This window comes from Camelus ferus, chromosome 10, assembly GCF_009834535.1.
Source record: "Camelus ferus isolate YT-003-E chromosome 10, BCGSAC_Cfer_1.0, whole genome shotgun sequence".
Lineage (NCBI taxonomy): Eukaryota > Metazoa > Chordata > Mammalia > Artiodactyla > Camelidae > Camelus > Camelus ferus.
The window spans coordinates 69,008,617-69,028,114 of record NC_045705.1 but is presented as its reverse complement, the minus strand read 5'-3'; the positions used below and the strand labels follow the sequence as shown (position 1 = coordinate 69,028,114).

The following is a 19,498-nucleotide window of genomic DNA, read 5'->3' as shown; positions in this document are numbered from 1 at the left end:
ACAGCAGAAAGCCCCAGAGAAAGTTCAGTGCCAGACACGGAGCAGGGCGTGGCGTGCTTCCGACAGCCCCGGTGCCACCTCCCCTGGATCTCCAGGGGGATTTGCAAATACAGGCTGGTGGCCGCAGTCAGCGGACGGCCAGTGTTTGGAGGCCCACGGGCGAAAAACAGCTCTTAGGTTTTCAAGTGTGAAATGAAAAAAAGCATGAGAAACTCTGCCTTTCGGTGAGAAGCCTGCTCTAAGACTCGAGCACATGGCCTCTTAGTCCACAGAGACCAGCACATTATCCTCTGGGCCTTCAAGGCAGGGTGAGCCGGGCTCGGGCCAGCACTGCAGCAAGCCCACTGCCTTGGACGGGTGTCCCCCGACCCCCTGCCCTGTGGCCGCGGCCCTCCTGGCTATTTGGGGGTGTGGTGTGAGGGGCAAGGGCGTGCTCCAGGGCCACAGACGAGGCAGAATCGGGGACCCTGGGAGCCAGAAGGGACTTCAGAGGGCCAGGGAGTTCAGGGGCCGTTAAAATCATTAAGCCTGGTAGGGGAGGGTCTGTTGGCTGACTTTAAATGATTGTCTGGGTCGCCCAAAAAGGAGGGAGACAGAGTCCCTCTGTATTGGAACCGGGCTCAGAGTCCCTCCCCCTGGAACACCAAGGGTTCTCAGACTTCCTCAGAGCCCGGGCCTTGCAGGTCTCCCTGCGGACGCCACAGCACAATCGTGAACCGGGAGAAATCGCCGGTCTCTGACCACGTCTGAGCTGTGAAAACCACAGTGTCCCGTTCAGCCTGAGAGACGGCACCAGGCAAAGCAGGATTCCAGGCTTCTGGGGGGCGGCTGGGGGGAATCAGCAGGTCTGGCACGGGCGGTGGGTGGGGGCCGCGCCGCAGGTGAGCAGGGGCCGAGGAGCCTCCGGCCGGGGCCGTGCCACTAACATCGACGGCGGTGCGATGGCCTGAGGGCCACTTTCAGGGAGGGCGACCCAAAGCCAAGGACTGGAGAAGCTCTTGGAAGGGGCGATGAAGCCCCTGCATTTTTGCCAAATTATGTCTGGGCTACGAAAGCCCGACCCAGAGACGTCGCATAGGCTGGTGTGCAAACCTCATCTGCAAACCTTATTTCGGTGAAATGACAGCATTCCCAACACGCAATCCAGCCGTCGGTTATTCCAAGAACCAGCAGAGAACCAGCGCAGGTGCGCTTCTGACTAAAACCGTGTCAAGTAGGAGATAAAATGAATGTATTTTTGCAGTTTTCCCTCTCATTTCAAGATAGAATTCCAATAAAGACTTCTTTGTTTTCACCCTGAAAATTAGGTCCTGGTTTGAGTTGATTCTCTTTAAGATGAGAAGGGCACCGTCCTTGCTGGCGGGGCTCTGAGCTATGCCCACTCGATCTCCCCATTCCTGGACAGATGGGAACCCACATCTGCTTACATGCCTCAGCTGACAGGGAGCTCACCACTCCACAAGGAAGCCCACTCCATCTCTGACGCCTTTGACTCTTAAGACAGCTATTCCTTGTGCCGACGTGACACGTACCCCCCCGCCCCTCCTCCACACGGATGAGGAGCCCCTTAGTGACTCGGGGTAAAAGGCCTGGGTTGCTCTTAGCTCTGAGCCGATGGGCAAGTATACGATGCTCTTCCTTCATCAGCGGAAGGGCTCCCTCCTTCCCTTTCTTTTCTGTGAGCATTAAATGACTAAATGACACACTCTGTAGGGAGGCACTTGCTAATAAGTAGCTAATATTAGCTTCCCTGTGGGTGTGGCTCTGTGCTCTGGGGCCATGCGAATGTCCGGGGTGGGGAGGCGGTGTTGAGGACCATCTGAGAGGAAATGCGTCTCGTTGACTTCCTGGAGGGGGACAAAGTCACATATCCGAGACACCAGCTCTTTCCCAGACATTCACCACGGCCAGCATATCTGAGGAGTTAGGAGGTCGGGGCGGGGTGCAGAGGAGGCCAGAGGCCCTGCATCACCCCAGCCTGGGTCTCTGAGTCCCCCGCCCAGGGCAGGTGCAGTGAGGAGCCCATGACCCTGCTTTGCCAGCTCAGCCTCTGTCTCCCCGGGTGCAGCCTCCATCCCCCAGACCAGTACGTTCTCAGACCCCAGTGTGGGGTCACTCACCGATGTCCTTGGCTCTGACGGCCACCGGCCTCCGGAGCTCAGTGACGAACTTTTTGGCATCCAGGCGGATCTCAATGATGTTGTTCAGCAGTGCAAACAGTGGGGCCAGCGGGAAGGATGCCACGAACAGGGTGACAAAGCCGAACTGGATGACTGCAGACAGAGGAGGGGGCGGTCAGCACGCGTGGCCCCTGCTCCAGGCCAGCGGGACCCCGCCAGTTGGTGCCCTGCCTCCCTGGGCGGACTGTGGGGGGAGTCCAAGTCTTGCTCTGGACCTCAGTGTCGACTCCTGAATAACAGACGTGTACTCACTCATTCGTCTGGTCTGATAAGATCACCAGTAACGCAGGAGAAGGGTGCCTGTGAGCACGAGGGTCCAGCCTCAGTCACCCCGTGTCCGGGCTGGGAAGGGGCCCTAGCATAGTGCTTCCTGGGGCCTGGGGGGCTGGGGGCACAAATGCCTCTCCAGCAGCACCCAGTGTCCCCTTCCATCGGGCCTCAGGGAGCTGGGCAGGGCCCACAGTCCACTGTCCTGGACAATTTTGTCTGTCGGCCTCACATCCCCACCCTTGGACCTCAGACGCTGCAGCCAGCGCAGGGCTGGCTCCCCAGGAGGTCAGGGAAAGGTTGCTGAACGGAAGCGAGTGGGGGAAGCAGGTCTGGGAACTGCACAGCCGGGCCCCGTCCAAGGGTGCTCGCTGCCAGGCGGTAAACAAGGAAGCCGGCAGAATGTCACCCCGTGCCTGGCGGGCTGAGTGTGACCATTGTTAGTGCGGCAGGCGGGGGCTCCGTGTGAGCCCTCATCCCTGGGCCACGTCGCTGGCCTCCCGCGCACCCAACGGCGGCTCCGCGCGGGATGCTCCTGCAGACACTGGCCTGGAGGTGATGGAGGCCATTGGATAAGCTTGGCGTGTGGGCCAGGGGGCTGCTGAGTCCCAGGGCTGTGGGATCCTGGCTTCTGAGTGATACTGCCACCTCCCGCACGGACAGGGAGGGCAGCTGGAGACGCAGGTGGGGTGGGGGGGGGGTAGGTCATTCCCAGCTGGGCCCTTTCGTCCATCTATCCATCTGTGCACTCCAGGTGCCCCACCGGAGTCGGCCTGGAGGAGGACAGTGTGCCCCGTGTGCTGGGATGTGGGGCAGGCACGGGGTGGGCCACTCCCTGGGTGGGCAGGAGGAGCCTGTCCCAAGAATTTCATTTCACCAGACCCCAGAGGACCATGTCTTTCCAGCTACCATTAAAAATTGAAATCTGGAGAAACAAACCACCGCGGTCTCTTAGCCCATCACAGGCTGCTTTTCTTGGTGTCCGGCCTCCCACAGGGTCAGGTGGCAGGCAGCGGAGACCCTCCTCCCAGACCCATGCTGAGTGTGAGCCAGTGGGGAGCGGCCGGCCTCCCGGGGCCCACAGGGCAGGGAGCTGCCCGCCCGCCTCTGGTTCAGCCCAGATTTGATTCCAGGAGAAAACAGAGGCCGTTGTCCGAACAGCACGGTCTCTTGTTTTCAGTCCCGGAGTCATTTCCTTCCCCGTTGGGGAAGCTGGGAGCAACTTCTTGGGACCAACTCTGCCAGCAAGGGTGTGCAGGGAAGCGCCTGCAATGCAGTTAAACAGAACGGCTCCTGCCACCCAAGGTCACCCTGCCCCTGCCCACCTCACCCCGCAGAGCAGTCCTTGGCTGGCTCGTTTGCCCAGGTGCCTGTTAGAAATGCAGAGACCTGGGTCTTACCCCACATAGATCAGGGATGGGCCCGGGAACCAGCATTCCAGATAAGCTGTCCATGGTCGGGGGCACTACACTCCGGGATCCCTCTGCATGAGACTTTCTGACTGCCGTCAGTCATCCATTCACTCAGTGAACACATACTGAGCACCCACTGCATGCCCAGACCTGTTCTAGGTGCAGCGAATATGGCAGTAAAGAGGAAAAAAACCCCAAAGGTCAGCTTTCATAGAGCTTCAATTCTACCGGTGAGACAGACGGAGAAGGAATGAAGGAGTCATGTGTACTAAAGATGTCAGCTGTGATGAGAAATATAAAGGGGGGGCTGCCCTCTTTAAACACTGCATTTGGGAAGACCCCACTGCTAGGGGACATTCTGAGCACAGCCCTGGAGAAAGGGAGTGAGTGATGCAGGTACTGGGGGAGAGCATTCCAGGCAGGCCACAGCTAGTGCAAAGGCCCTGTGGCAGGCGTGAGCTCTGTGTGTCTGTGAAAAGCCAGGAGGCCAGCGTGGCCCGTGTGGAGGGAGAGGGAGAAGATGGGGTCAGGGAGGCTCCAGGTGGCTGCCGTGCAGGCCACACCTGGCTTTTTCCCTCTCTCCCTTCCCCCACCCCAGGAGTCTCGGGCCACCTCTGGGGATCCTCCCATCCAGTGACATGGCTGCAGGTGACTTGGCTCCATCCTGGGTGTGTTCCTCTCTGGGCAGGGGCCGAAGGGAGCCCCAGGCCACCGGCTGGCCTGGTTCCGTCCCACCCAGGCTCGCAGGTCAGGATGCCCCCCCTCCCCACTCACTCATCTCCATGTACTCCGGGGTGAGGCCAGCGAAGGGCTCCAGCGTGTAATCCACCTCGTACCGCTGCTTCCTCTTCATGCACTCGTCCCGGTCGGAGGGGCTCTGGTGCTTCAGCCTCAGGTAGCGGATGAACTTCTTCATTTTCCTGGAGAAACCCGGCGTCCCCTGGGTCAGGGCTCCGGGAAGGCGGGCCTGGGGGCTCGGGAGCTGTGGTTTGCAATTCTCGAGCCGTTGGGGTTTAAAGGCCGAACTGGTGCATTTGTGATGATTTCCCTGGTCCTGCCCCCCAGGGCAGGGGTCAAGCGTCATCACTTAGTTTGCAACAGAGGGAACCGAGGGGCAGGGAGGTCACTGCCACCTATCAGCCTGGGGAGGCCCTGCAGGTGCAGGGGTCTGGCTGGGCCCGAGTGGACTCGAGGGGCGTCCTTGGGGAGGGAATGGGACGTGATTCACAAAGGGCACAAGGTAAGGAAGCAAGCCCCCGGGCCCTCCATCTGCCCTCCACGGGGGCAGGCACATGGATTTGGGGGCACCCACTGGTACCCCACATCCTCAGCCAGCTGGGGGCAGGGGGTCATCCTGGCCCTCTCCTCTCCTTGTCTACCACCATCTTCCCCGCTGTCCTCACCACCTCCGTTTCTGGTGCCCCCATCCTGGTACAGGCCCCGCATCGCCTGTCACCCAGGCCGCCCAGGTGCCCTGAGGCCCAGCCTCCCCCTCACTCCTCTGGGACCCGAGGCCGGGCGCTACTCACGGGATGCCGATCTCAAACAGGTTGTTCTGGATGAGCTGCTTCCCCAGCATGATGATGCTCAGCTGGATGCACAGCTCCATCAGGCAGCCACCCGGCGCGCACTGCAGCAGAGAGCAGGGCTTCAGCGGCCAGGCCTGCCCGCCCACCCGCCGCGGACTCGGGAGAGATGGCCCCGGTCCCAGCAAGCAGAGCAGGGAGGCCAGCCCTCGCGCTGTCCCCCACAAATACCAGGCCACGTCCCAACCCTGGAACCCCAGAAGTGGACCTTATTTGGAAATACGGTCTTTGCAGATGTGACCAAGATGAGGTCCTGGGGCTGGGTGGGCCCTAACCCAGTGACTGGTGTCCTCGTGAGAAGAGAAGACGCACAGGCGCATGGGGGAGGAGGCCGCGGGAAGACTGAGGCAGAGGCTGGAGAGAGACATCTCTCAGCACGGGGACGCCAGGGACTGCCAGTGGCCACCAGAGCTGGGAGAGGCGCCCTAGAATGTTGGAGGCCTTCTGACACCTTGGTTTTGGACTTCTGACCTCCAGAACCGTACATGAATAAATTTCTATTGTTTTAAACCAGCTGGTCTGCGGTATTTCGTTACAGCCACCCCGGGAAGCTAATATGCCGGGCCCCACAGGCTGGAACCAGGCTCCATACAGCCTAAGGGCTGGTACTGCCTCAGGCAGGGCAGACAGGCAGAAGCTTAACTCGTCTGAGTGAAGGAAACTCAAGGGACACGGGGTGAACTCCTGGGGTGCAGCTGACCCCTCTGTGGGTCCTGATCAAAGTTTTACATACTGTTACCGAAGAATTCACTTAGGAGAGCCATCATTTCATTACAAAAAATGATGTCCTTTGCTTTATTCTATTTCACAAAGGCATTTCCCCAACTTCTCTTTAATAGAGCTCAACAGGGTGTCATCTATATAAAGGATGTGTCACGTGACAGGAGATGGCTTCCTGGGACTTTTGCAGACATCTGTTACCGCGGATGAGCCCTGTGTCTTAGGATGTTCAGGGGCCGGCACTCAGATAGTTGAACCTCTAGACTGTATTCCAAGGCGGCCAGATCACCCTGTACCTGATGCCCGCCCCAAGACCTATTTCACAGAATCTTTATCAGGAAGGCCCGCCCCCTTTCTTTTCCCATAAGCTAAATTATTCTGGGAGTTGGAAGTGCTGACAGGCCTCCCTGACACCTGAACTACTGGCCCTGAAGCCCGGCTTGGTCTGATGGAGACAACGGAGTAAGTCTAGGGGCCAGGACTCAGTGGCAGAAGGCAGCTGGGGCACTAACCAGACTTGCAGGGGCCAGAGCCGTTAGGCAGAAACCAGAGCTCCCCGGCGTTGTGTTTGTGTGAGAGAGGTGGGTGTTTCAATACTAAAGTGAAAGCATTGTAGCTGAGTTCTGTTTTTTCTCATGATTCATCTTAACCAAAGAGAAAAACATTCAAAATCCTTATACAAAAAGAAAAAAAATAAGGATAATTTTTTTTGGCTTTCATGCCTTTGAAGACACTTTCTCCTTTTAAGGTAATCCTATAGGGACCAGCCAAACACGACCGAAGCCCCGCCCCAGCCGCTGGAGGACAGAGCAGGGTTCTCAGAGGGGCGGGAACAGGCAGGTCTGTTGTGTGGACAGAACACACTGCACAACCTCATTACCTCTTCCATGCGGAAAGACCGGAAAATGTACACGTAGTCGCCCTGGGCGTCCGATGAACCTGCAATGATTGGGGGTCGGTTAGAGAGGGGAGAGCGGGCTCAGGGAGACCCCCAAGGTGGGAGTACCCCCAAGCCAGAGCCTCCAGTGTACTCACAGGCCTTTCTCTTGCCCGTTTCAATGACTACAAGACAACCATAGTGGTTTTCTGTTGGTTGAATGTTCATGTGATTCCCAAACCCATCGAGGGGTAAGAAAATGGAACTTCAACAGGAAACCAATGGGCTGAGGGGCAGACGGAGGGGAAGAAGCCCAGGAGGGGGCTAGGGCAAAGCATCCTGGGTGCAGATGGTACCACCCACCACGGCAGGGTCACGGAACCCCCTTGGGGACCGCGGGCAGGTTGCAGTGGGGGTGTCCCCGGGGCCGCCTCTCGGCTTCCTGTGGGACGTGCGGGGTGGGGGGCCTCCTGTGGGATGTGTGGTGTGAGGGGCCCACTGAGAGCCTGCTTTGTCATCATGGACGCACTCAGGGGGGCCTGGATGCTGTGGTCCAGCTCGGGGACCATGGTGTGGGAGGGTGGCCACGATGCTGAGGACACTTCGAGAGGGGCTCTGGTACCAGACCTGCCAGCCTCTGGCAGGAGCAATGGTGGGGAGTCTTGGTGGGTGGACATAGGCGCCTATAAACCCAGGACAGCTGAGAGGGTCCAGGCATGGGGTTCGCCTGGACCCAGCGGCTGCCCTTAACCCTCTCCTGCAGCCTTCATCCCGCCCCCCACTGTGGGAACACCTGGAGCTTGCTGTTTGGGGTCCTCGCTGCCCTGCCGCTCTGGTCACCCAAACTCAGTGGCAGGGGGGGCCCCATTGACTGCTCTGCCCCAGGTCCAGGTGCCTCCCACCTGAAGGAAGATGGGGAGGCGACCCTTCTCTTGGACTAGGAAGAGGAAAAGGTTGGGGAGTCTCAGTCACTAAAGCAGTCCCTACCGGCCTTTGAAGAAAGCCACGTAAAAGATGGGGGTGTAGGAATTCACGAACTTCAGCAGGAAAGCCTTGAAGATCAGCCTCTCCTCGAAGCTCTTCTCCGTCTTTGGAACCTCTAGCAGGAGTGAGATGCGCACTGCTGAGCCACCGCCGTGGTCCCGGCCGACCGCTTCCCTCGGCTGGCTCGGCAATGGGGCTCAGAGAAGGAAAGTGACCAGCCCAAGGCCCCAAGGCCCCAAGGCACGAGGGACGCCACTCGGGGCTGCACTCACCGATCTTGGTGAGCCACCTGGCTATGCAGCCGTAGACCTCGTCCAGGAGGATGATGACCACCAGGTTGATGATGACCGCGGTGGCTGTGACGGTGACCCGGATGTTGGACCGCACGGAGGGGGAGGAGTTCATGGCCAAGGCGGCAGCCGTGGAGATTCTGTAGATGATGACACCCAGGACGATGGCGAAGGTCACCGCAATCTGCAGAGGGGAGAGGGGATGCTCGTGGCTCGGCCCTGGCGTGTGCGTCGGACAGCCCCCTGGGCCCCCGTAGCTCCAGCTCTCCCCGCCCCCACAGCACTTCAACTTCAGAACAAAGATGGACGTTTCTCATCACCCACCAAATGCTAGGGGCTTTTTACGGGTCTTAACTTCACGGGCGAATGAGGGGCTAATTTCTATTTTACTGAAGAGGAGACAGAAGTTCAGAGAGGTTAGGTAACCAGGCCAGGTCACCCAGCACACCAGCTAGGATTTTACAGGTGGGTCTGTCCAGCCCGGAGTGCACAGTTCTGCCTGCTGTGGGGGCACTGCGACTTCTTGCCCACTGTCCCCAACAGGACAGGTGGCTCCCTAATGTGTGAGCCAGCAAGCTGACTACAGGGTGGGCTTGCCCCCAGACTGGGTGACCCTGAGCGGAAGCAGTGACATTATCCATGCAGAGCTGTTGCAGGAGGTGAGTGGGGCGTGGGGTGGTCTGCTCCTGTGGGCAGCGCTGCAGGTCTGGCTGGGACAGACGGATGGGGTCCCTCCTCCCAACCCCTCCAGGAGCCACCCGCACCCTTCTGGCTCATCCCTGAGAGCCAGCCCTTCAACCTGCCAAACCCACTGGGACCAGAACAGTCCACACAACTTGGGCGGGTGGTTGCCTGAGACGGGCAGGCACTGGTTAGGATGACAAGGCTGCTCTTTGTGGAGCTGCCTGCCTGCCTGGGCGCCTTTTCTCCCCCCTCAAAGGCCCTGACTCACCCGGGGAGACTCTGTGCCCTCCCTGCCTTGCCCTCGGGGTGAGGATGCCTGGGAGTCCCAGCCCCGAGGAGGCACTCAGGGTGCCGGGTGGGTGTGCGGGGCCGCCCGCTCCTGCCAGAACGGCCCCTCAAGGCTCCCGGGACAGCCCAGGAAAGACACGGGCCGCGCGCTGGGTCCCTCTCAGGTTGCAGCTTGGAAGGGCTGCGGCTGGTTTGCCCCCGAAGGAGGCCGCAGTCACGGGAAGCTGCTAGGAAGCTTTTAGCCAGTAGCTCTGCTCTGCCCACATCTGCGGGCGGCTGAATGGTGATCACACCCTCCCGGGGAACGTCTGTTCCCCACACGGCACCCTGACGACAGACAGCCCTGTCGTGAGGCGTGGGTACCTCTCCCCGCCACCTCCCAGCTCCCGGAATGAGGGCTTTCCTGGGAAAACCCCTCGCTCCCGCCAGGATGTATGCTCCCCCAGCTCCCCGGGGATGGCACCACCCTGGGCTCGGAGACCCCCTCCTGCCGGCACGCGGAAGTGCAGACGGGGCCAGGTGCGCAGAGTGACTCAGCAAGGGCCTTCCTTCCCCGCGGAGGCCAGTGCGCCTCCGGGACAAGCCCCGCAGCAGTGCCCCTCCTGGGTGCGATGTCCCCTCTGGAAGGAAAGGGCCTCAGCGCCAGGGTTTGGCTGCTGTCTTCACAGCAGTGTCTCCAGGAGCAGGAGCACGCGGGCACCTTGTAGGTGACCATTGGAGGTTTGCTCAGTGAGTGAAGCTCCTGAGTGCAGGATGAAACTGTGTCTGATTCATCCGTGATGGGGTCACTGGTGCCTCAAGGGCCAGCGAGGTCCCTACCCACTGTCCTGCCTCTGCTGGGCGGGACTCTGTGCCCCCTTGCAGACGAAATGGCCAGCAAGATGCAGGCAGAGGTTGTGGGCAGGCCTTCTGGGAAAGCACCTTCAAAGACGGGCTGCCTCCACTAGCATCCATCTCCTTCCCCTTGGCCCTTCCCCTTCCTCCTCCTGGAAAGTGGAGGTGATGTTGGAGGTGGAGAAGCCATGTTGTGACCAAGAGGAACAGAGACACAGATTGTCAGAGAAGCCAGTGCCTGAAGGCATCACGGAGTTACCTGACCAGCCCTCAACTTTGATTCAAACTCAAAACTCTCTGAAGTCTATTCAAGGAAGTGATGTGTACACCTGAGGGCTCTTGTCCAAACTCCTTGCTGTGGTTCCGGCGGAGGGCCCAGAGCCTCCCCACCTCCTGCCACTCCCTCGCTGGTCCTTTCATGGTGACATTGCTTCTTTCAGGAGGGGCTGAACCCTGACGCCTGTCATCCTCAGGTTACCCTCAGCACCAAGCCTGGGGGGCACATCCCTCACAGCATTTTGGGGGGCCTGCTCCAGGGTCCTCAAAACACAGCTGGGCCCCCACCCAGAGTCACCTGGGCGGCACAGTAGCCCTCCTGGCTCCACTGAGTGACTGTGGTCTTGGAAGTCCCCATTACGACTTCTGTACGTCAGCCGAGTACGTCTTTACATCTTACCGTGTGTGAGAGTATGAGGGAAACCGAGCCCTCACTCTGCTTCCAGCTACTCAGGTTAGGGGTCCTCATGCCCCTTCGCCCCCAGCACGGAAAACCAAGACACCCCGCCAAGTTCACACGGAACAGTAGGGGTCGCGGGGCAGACTGTCTGCCTGGCGTCTGGCCCCCACACCTGCTGGCTGGTCACCTGGGGAGAGGGCAAGGCCTCCGGCCTCCGCTTCCTCACCAGCAGGCAGGGGACAGGCAGCTGTGAGGCCCCCGGGCCAGGCTTGAACTTAAAGCTCGGGGGCTGGACGAGGGGGCGGCCATCTCTACAGTGAGCTCGTGTGGCCCTGATCTGTTGTGGGGGATGAAACCATGGCTAACACGGACCTGAGGCCTCCGGGGCGCGGCCCAATCTGGGTGGGATTAAAATCCCCTAACTGAGTGCTGGCGATCTGTTCAAATCAGCAGTCCGTGCAGCCCAGTCTCAGACCCTCGGCTACCTGAGCAGCACTGTCCTGATTTTTGTCCTGCGTGTTACTTATTTAATAGTTTTCTTTAAAACGCCTCAGTTTTGTCTTAAATAATGTCTGTGAACTCTGGGTTTGAATGACTACACATGCTACTCTCAGAAGGAAGGATGTGTGTCAGGGACCATGTGAAACCATCTCACGAGCCCCGAGGCATGTGGAGTCGCCCTGGGGGGCCTGCGGAACCCTGGCCCCTTCCCATTTGGAGGATTGGTAGAATCCCCAATGCCGCCGCCCCGCCCCACGCAGGACGGGGACAGTGGCTGACCCTGCCCCGGTGAGCACGGCACGTCCCCTAGGGGCCCCGACCGCCTCCTTCCTTAGCCTTCCAGAACTCACCATGAAGATGATGGAGACCAAGTTGGTGAAGTAGGCTGGGAACCGGTCTCTCCAGGTCAGCTTCACCTTGTCTGTCTACAAGACGAAACAGTGCTGGGTCAGTGGTGGGGACCATCAGGGTGGAGAGACGAGTGTGCACCAGTGTGTGTATGTGCACCAGTTGTGTGTGCGCACATGTGTGTGGGCATGAACAACAGACACTCAAACACGGGAAAAAATAAAACACTGCAAGTGATGAGTGAATCAAACATCTGGCACCTGGGGCTTTATCACCTATGAAATGATGTTACAAAATGATAGGAAAAAACAGTTGTTCAAAAATGTGCGTCCTCTGTGTACAGGACGTGGTCATGCCAGAGGCGTTTCTAAATCAGACTCTCAGACCCACTCAGTCCAGGAGAAGTCTGTCTCTGGACTCTGTTTCTCAGCTGGAAGTCTCACTTCCAAGGCGAGAAGCTCTAAGATGTTTTCCTTTGCCACCCAGACCATAATAGTTATTTTCCTTTGCAGAGCAGGTTGAAACAAGCCACCAGCACTACAAGTTAAAACGCTGTCGGCTGCGTAGCAACGGCGGACGGCGGAGACACGTGGCCCGAGCCTCTGGCACCTGGAGGTCTGGAGAAACCTGATGTAGATGCTTGTCACTAACCTGGGATGTTTCAAGAATAGGGTGGGTTTTTAATGGGAAAATGCATGTAGATGGTCAAAGAATGCTGGCAGACGTGACACCCGAGGCCACACATTCCAGGGCGGGTGGCATGCGTGTTAATGAGACGGGGGACTGCGCGCAGGCAGCTGTGACATGCGCTTTTTGCACAGTCCAAAGCCAAGCTCCCCCCACGAACCCACCGTGGCCATGCAGTGACATCTCAACACACGTCACAGCTCACTGGTGCTGGAGGCAGGCAAAGAAACACGGATGTGAATGTTAAAAAAAAAACTACAGCAGTCAGAGTTTGTGGAAGAAAACACAACGGACTTTGGTCGTCGGCAAACACGCAAGACTCGCGTTGCCCCGAAGAGGAACAGTACCAATTTCACCCCCGCCATGGCTGTCTTAACCCTCTGCCTCCATTTGTTTGTTGGCTCCTCCGGAACATGCCGGCGCTTCTGGGGCGGGTGGACAAGAAAGCACCGTGGGGTGAGACCGCGGGCCCAGCCCCCACTGCCCCCTTGGCAACCAGCACGCCCCCGGCTGAGGCTGACTCAGGCTCTGGGCATCTTAAACCAGTGAGATGAGCCACCTTCTAAAGAAAGACTGCAGCAAAGGTAAGGGCCACAGAGACTCCAGCCCGGGAGCTCAGTGCCCCGTGGGGCCCCTCTCACCAGGTGCATTTTACGCAAAGACACGATTACTCTGAGCATCTGACACCAACATGAAGGAAGCCACATCCAGCATCCTAACACACCAATCGAGGGGTGGACCTTTTAAATTTTTCTCTTAAACGAATTTGGTGCCATAGCTGGGGGAAAAATTAAAAGCACTAAGTAGCTGTTGGGAGCCAGTGAAACGGATGAAGGGTGAGGCTCCCCCCGGAGGCATATGGGGCCTGGGGTCACCATCAGAGGCTGGCAAAAAACGAACCCTTACCTTTGTCGCTCTTGTGATTAAAGAGCTCAGGACAAAGCCAAGAAACAGGGTGACTGGGAACCTGGGAAGGGCTCCCAGTGTGGCTGCCCAGGCCCAGCGCTGGGGCCTGGTTGAGCCCCTGACTTGAGCGGATGCAATGTGGGCCACTAAAGCCCCTTCCTTCTTAGGAAGGAATAAAATCCCATCCACACTCGTGCTAAGAGGGACCGCCATAAAGCGACAGGGTGGACTGTCTTGGGGTGAGGATGCCGCACTGCACATAGGGTGCGGCGGCCCACAGCGGGGGCCTGGGGGCTTCAGAGCTGCGGCGTCAGGAGAGGAGACACAGCCTGGGGGGCGGATGGAGCCGTTGGTTCCAGGCTGCCGGGCGGCTGCTCCGAGGGCAGCATGCACTGGACAAGCAGATGTTCTGACAGAAAGACTGTCTGCTCATTGCTGGTGAGGGCTCGCGCTCTGATGGTTATGTTCTCTGCACCCCTAGTCCTATTCTGACTCTAAGAGGGAAATGCACCCCCTTTCTGGCCGCAGGAGGACTGAGCTGGGTTTTGGCTGTGTTATGGGAACTGGGGCCCGAGAGGAGCTTTGGCTGCATCCACTTTGCCCCCCTAGATGGGATTTTGGCGACTGGGACCCCTGGCCACTTTGCACCAGCAAACTCCGTCCACGTGACCCAATGACGAGAAAAGATAAGCCCAGCGGTTTGCTGTGGTCAGTTTCAGAGGCCAAGGGTGCAGGTGTGACACCGAACCGGGAGCTGGTAGAGCCTCGTGCCTCTGTTCCCACCCCTTCAAGAACTGACTTTCCAGCCTCAGTGAGAGGCTGGCAAGGGCCCGGGGACTCGTGCTTGTCCCATGTTTAAAAAAGACTTCGTTAAAAAAATAACCAAGCACCTCCAGAGGTCTGCGAGAATTCAGGCTGCGACCAGGAAACCGCTGATTTCAATGAGAGGTTTGGAGAGAAAGAAAGGCATTTATTATTCAAAGGTGATGGCCTCAAGAACATCACAAAACACTTCCCTCTCATTCTCATCATCTGTGAGTGAAACAGGGAACTGGCCATCTGCTCGGGGCCGCTGTTCGGGCGAACCTTTCTATCCGTCATTCAACACAGAACACGAGTACTGGACGCAGTGACCACTGGGAGCAAGGAAGCTGCAAAGCTACTCAGTTCCTGATGTTGAAATGTTGGCTGAAGTCTGAGGTCACCCTCAGGATGGATGGAGAAGTCAGATCTCTAGCAGGGTTTGACAGATTCGGACCCTGCTTGTTTTTGTGAATAAAGTTTTATTGGAACATGGTCCTACCCACTTGTTACCCTGTTGTCTACGGCGGCTTTCATCCTTCGGTGGCAGAGTTCAGTATCTGTGACAGAGGCCTGCAGGGTCTAAAACATTTACTACCTGGCCCTGCCTGGGGGCTGGCCCCTCACCTCTACTGTTGATGGATGGATATACAGTGCTTGCTGATCCCTGGTCTGTTCTGTGGATGAACATGCAATGTTTTACTGCTGGGAAGCCAGCTGTCAGGGGCCACCATACCTCTTTGTTTTTGGATTCTTTCTTCAGTGACTTCTCCAAAACTCTGGCTTCATATTCGGCTCTGGGATGGTCCTGTGAAGGAAACCAGGTCAGTAGGGAGCCTTGTTCATTGTGTCTGAGGTCCTCCACCCAAGCACACAGGGCAAATTCAGCCCATTCGTTCCCTCAGGCACCCTCTGGGGCCAGTTCCTAGCTGGCTGTTCGGACCATTTCCAATTCAGAACTCATCATATGTGGTCCGTCCAAGATTCTCCTCCTTATTGGGAACCTTAGCCCCTTGGGAAGGCCATAGAATCTGGCTCTGTGTCCCGGAGGTAGGTCAATCTGTGCCAGGACCCAGCCCACCCTGCAGCCTGCTTTCTCACTGTGAACACCCAGCCATGAACTGGCCCCCGAGAATGTTCTATCAGGAGCCGTGGGGGTGGGAAGAGACGGCAGGAAGTGTCAGCAAGCGGGGGCAGACCAGAGGCGCCAGGCCTCCAGGGAGCCCAGAGCAGGTCAGCGAAGGGCGCTGGAACGGAAGAGCGGGTTAAGAGAGACCCGGAGGTGGGGAGAAGCAGAGACCCCTGCCCGCAGTGAAGGAGATGCGCGGAACTGCTCGGCAGAGACAGCCGGACCAGGTGTGCGAGAAAGGCCCTCTCCCGGGGAGACAGGCTGCAGGAAGAGAGAGGAGCGACAAAAAATTCCAAACCTTGACAGCCTCCTTCAGGGACCAGAGACGTCAAACAAAAACAGAAAGATTTCATTACTTGTGTTGTTTTTTAAGAAACAGGCTACATCCTCTAAAAGCAATATCCTTCCGAACCAGGATGAAGGTAAGTGGGCACAGGTGGAGGAGGAGGCCTCGCGAAAGGCCGTTCTCTTTTAGGGTGACCGTGCGTATTGCTGCTGCTGAAGCTCGAATGTTCTAGAAAATCCCCAAAGGAGAGCGGGGCTGAACCGTTTCAGGCTCAGGGAAGGAGCACATGGGCCAGATGACTAGACACAGGTTTCCTCCTGCCCCAAAAGTGCTCCCTGGGGTTCACACGTCGTGGAGAGGCTGCGCCCCCGTCTCAGGTGGTTAACCCCAGAGGGGCCCCTGGCCAGCCGTGGGGGGCGGGCAGGGAGGCTCACCCTAAGGAACACACTCAGGCCCCTGGGGACCGCACGTGCAGTGGCTCCGACCACCACCCACGATCTAGCGCCCAAGCCGTCAGGGTGAAGAGATCACGGGGCAGGTCCCCAAGGGGTTGAACAAAGGGGACTGGCCCTGCCCCAACCACAGGGACATCATGGAAAGGTCTTTCTAAATCTACTTCTAAAATAATAAGACGACACTGCTTTTTGTTCTATTTGAATCTTTAGAATCTGCTCCAGTAGACGGCTGACCCAGTTCACACCACGGGGGACAGTGAGGACGCTGAGGCACAGAAAGGTTAAGCGACCTGCCCAGGTCACACAGTGAGGCGGGGCCGACTCGGGATGGCCTGGTCCCAGAGGCCATCTCGCCACACTGCTGTGCCTCTCCCAGCAAACGAGCGCCCTTGTGTGTGGACAAAACTGTCCGCACAGAGCCCGCAGAGTGGCTTCTCTGACCGCACTACGCCTTTGGCTGCTGAGGGGCCCACCAGCTCAGTCCCGGAGGGAGCAGGTGTGTGGGTGTCGGGGGAACACAACAGGATGCTTAAAAAAAATGTCGGAAGAGAATTTCACGCTCCAGTGAAGACGCACCGGCGGTTTCTCTTTAAAACCCTGAGCAAGAGGTTCCGTAACACGAAGCTGTGGTCAGCGCGGCCACGCCTCACAGCTCTGCTGTTTGTGGGACCGGTTTCCTTCTCGTTCCCACTCATCCCACGGGAGTCTGGCAGGAGCTGGCAATTTGAGATGGGACAACGGCAAGGTTCTGAGCAGCCCCGGGGAGGGGGCTCACCCGCCATCGCAGTGGTCGTTCGATCTCGAATGCCCAGCACGTGGCTTCCCTTTATTCGTGAAGGATCTGCCCCCACTTCTCAGCCAGGCTGAGGGCTGGCTCTGGGGATCTAGGGTTTGGCACCCGGGACAAAGGCTCACTGACATTCTGGGGGGGACTCAGCCTCATGGGTGGCGCTAATTCCCTCCCCAGACCCACCGGGCCGCCCCAGACATGATGAGATCAGCGTGGTGAGCTCTGGCCTGTGTCCCTGACTGCGCTGGTGGGCAGTGTGTCCATGTGAGCAGGGAGATCAAAACACTAGGACAGACAGCAAACGGTCACCCTGGCAACTGTGGGGGATTCCAACACGAGGGATGTGAGCTGAGAAGCCAGCGGGCGCAGCCTCGCCTGGGCTCTGCGACCTAGGGCTTTCATGGGAGTCCCCAGGAAGGAATGGGGTGTGGGCTGGGGAGGACACGGGGGAGCGCAGTGCCAAACCCACTCACCTCCTCCTCCTCGAAGCCTGTGAGGTCCCAGCGGTAATTGAGTCGCATCTGTTTCCGCTTCCAGTGCTCCATGAAGGTGGCGGCTGAGGGCAGGAGGAGAACCAGACAGTCAGGGGCTGAGAAATCCCACGGCATCGGATGACGTGAAAGCATTCTCCTCTTCTGCACCATTTGGTGAGTGAGGACAGCCAAGTGCTGGACCAAGAACATCCCACGAATTAATCCGTTCAGCCCTCCTTCTGACCCCACGAGGTGCGGATGATCACTTTCTCAGTTTCTCACTTTACAGATGAAAAAACTGAGCCCCAGGGAAGCTGAGTCCTGGCCAAGCTTACTGAGCCAGACGGTGAGGGGCTGGGCAGGCTGGTCCCAGAGCTCGTGCTCTTCCCCATCCTCCTCCACGATCTTGGGGACCTGAGTCACAGGTGGGGGTCCTGAGGTCAGAAAGCATAAGAGGTGGGCCAAGGCCACTCACTCAAGCTTCAAACCCTTGCATATGGTCTGACTGCTGTGCTGCACTCTTAGCCACTACATCCTGCTTTGTGTTCCCAACAGACTAAACATAATTCAAATACCACCTCCTCCAGGAAGCCCTCCGATCATTCCACTTGGTGTCAGGAAAGAAACCAGCTCCTCCTGGGACCCTCCTATGATTATTGTGTGGTTTAAATGAGATTAATACTTAATGTGATAGCTCTTTGAGCAATGCCTGGCCCTCAAACCTCACAGTAATCACAGGAGGAAGGCGTCATTCTTTCCCTCATTTTACAGATGAGGAAACTGAAGCTAAGAGGAATTACATGGCTTGTCTGAGAAGTGGTGGCGTCAAGATGGAAATACAACAAGACGTGGAACTTCAGTGCAAATTCCCCAGTGTCGTCCTTTACCAGGAAAGAACGTAGGCGCTGGCCCTGGAAGGAAGTGGGCCTGAATCTGACTCATCTGGTTCAGAGAGCTTTAGTCTGTATGCCCCCTCCCTGTTAAGGCGAGCTGAGAACAGGCCTCGGAGTCTGCGTGTATCTGTGCAGAATGCGTACACGTCAAACACCAGCTGCTGCACCAGCCAGGCCCAGCCGGGACACAGGAACCTCCTAACCCAGTCTTTCTGACTGGGGTAATTTAAACCTGGGCTTGGCCGCACAGGCAGGGGAAGAGCTGAGAAGGCCAGCAGGGGACGGTGAGACCACCCAGCGATTAGCAACAGTAGGAAGTTGCTGCCAATGCAGTGGGTCATTTAGGGGCAGCGGGACAAGGGGAGGCGGTTACTGGAAACTGGAGCTTCCCAGAAGAAGCCAGGATCATGGAGGGTGGGCGTCTGGTGGGAGTTAGAGCCTTGGAGAAGACAAAACCTCCTCCAGAGACGCCCCGGGAAGCAGAGGGAGAGAAGGAGAAACACCCTGGCTTCTCCCTTTCTCCCGCCTTCTGATCCCCATCAGGGCTTCCCATTGGCTGAATCTTCCCAGAAACCAGACAGCAGAGCAGGGGAGCCTGGGAAATGTAGTTCCCTGTGACACAAGTACACTCCCAGCAGATACAGACTGAGCAGGGACTCTGGAGGGGCCGGGCACCTGCAGTGAGGCAGCGTGTGGCCGGTGGCGCAGGCCCATCCACAGTCTCAGCACCTCCTGAGAAGGAACATGTGAGGGTGTTTCCTTCTGCTTCTTGCAACGTGTCCTTTGGTCACTGCAGTGGAGGACCTCGGGCCCATTCCCACCCCTCCATCCACTCAGGAAGGCCCTTCGCTCCTTCACTGTGTTTCGACAGCTGTCCCTCTCTGTCCTCCTCTGCCTGCCCGTGGCGAGGCCGCCTTTGAGACCTCAGGCTCAGTGGGAGAGCCGGCCTGTTTCCCTCCCCAGTCTTGGCCTCCCTGCGTGCCCCCCACCCCCGCCTCCTGGGCCTCCCCCTCCCCCCACTCGCCAGTCTGCAGTGGGAGGACGCGCCTGCAGCGGGCTCTGTGCTGGTGGTTATCCGACATCAGTTACATGAGCCCTCGAAACCACACCATGCAATGAGAGCGACTGCCACTCGTACATTGACAAACGAGGACAGAGGCTCAGAGGACTCAATGCCATGCCCAAGGTCAACTGCAGGTTAACGGCAGGAGTGGGACTTGAATCTAATTCTATCTACCCCAGAGTATACACTTAACCACCTGATGGATCCTCTGCACAGATATTTGATTTTCTTTAAGGGAATAATAATAAAATCATAATAATAAACTTGATGATTACAAGCAAAACTTGTATTACCATTTTATGGATAAGGAAGCAGAGGCACAGACAGGTTAAGTAATTTGCCCAAGGTCACACAGCTAGTCAGCTGGT

General features: G+C 57.9%; 1 protein-coding gene and 1 long non-coding RNA gene across 2 annotated transcripts in view; one reads left to right on the top strand and one right to left on the bottom strand.

Annotated features, from left to right (window-relative positions):
- The window catches only part of ANO1 (anoctamin 1), a 79,969-nt gene that overhangs the window by 12,272 nt on the left and 48,199 nt on the right, over positions 1–19,498 (bottom strand). Inside the window, 12 exon segments of the mRNA XM_032490077.1 lie at positions 2,121–2,273; positions 4,634–4,779; positions 5,389–5,489; positions 7,046–7,087; positions 7,089–7,104; positions 8,030–8,141; positions 8,299–8,500; positions 11,650–11,724; positions 12,682–12,759; positions 14,778–14,849; positions 15,469–15,480; positions 17,175–17,257. Of these exon segments, the coding sequence (XP_032345968.1) occupies positions 2,121–2,273; positions 4,634–4,779; positions 5,389–5,489; positions 7,046–7,087; positions 7,089–7,104; positions 8,030–8,141; positions 8,299–8,500; positions 11,650–11,724; positions 12,682–12,759; positions 14,778–14,849; positions 15,469–15,480; positions 17,175–17,257 (1,092 nt within the window).
- LOC116666538 lies at positions 12,002–19,406 on the top strand. The gene is made up of 4 exons (XR_004323467.1): positions 12,002–14,865; positions 16,122–16,191; positions 17,239–17,348; positions 17,946–19,406. It is a non-coding gene; the product is annotated as an uncharacterized LOC116666538 (long non-coding RNA).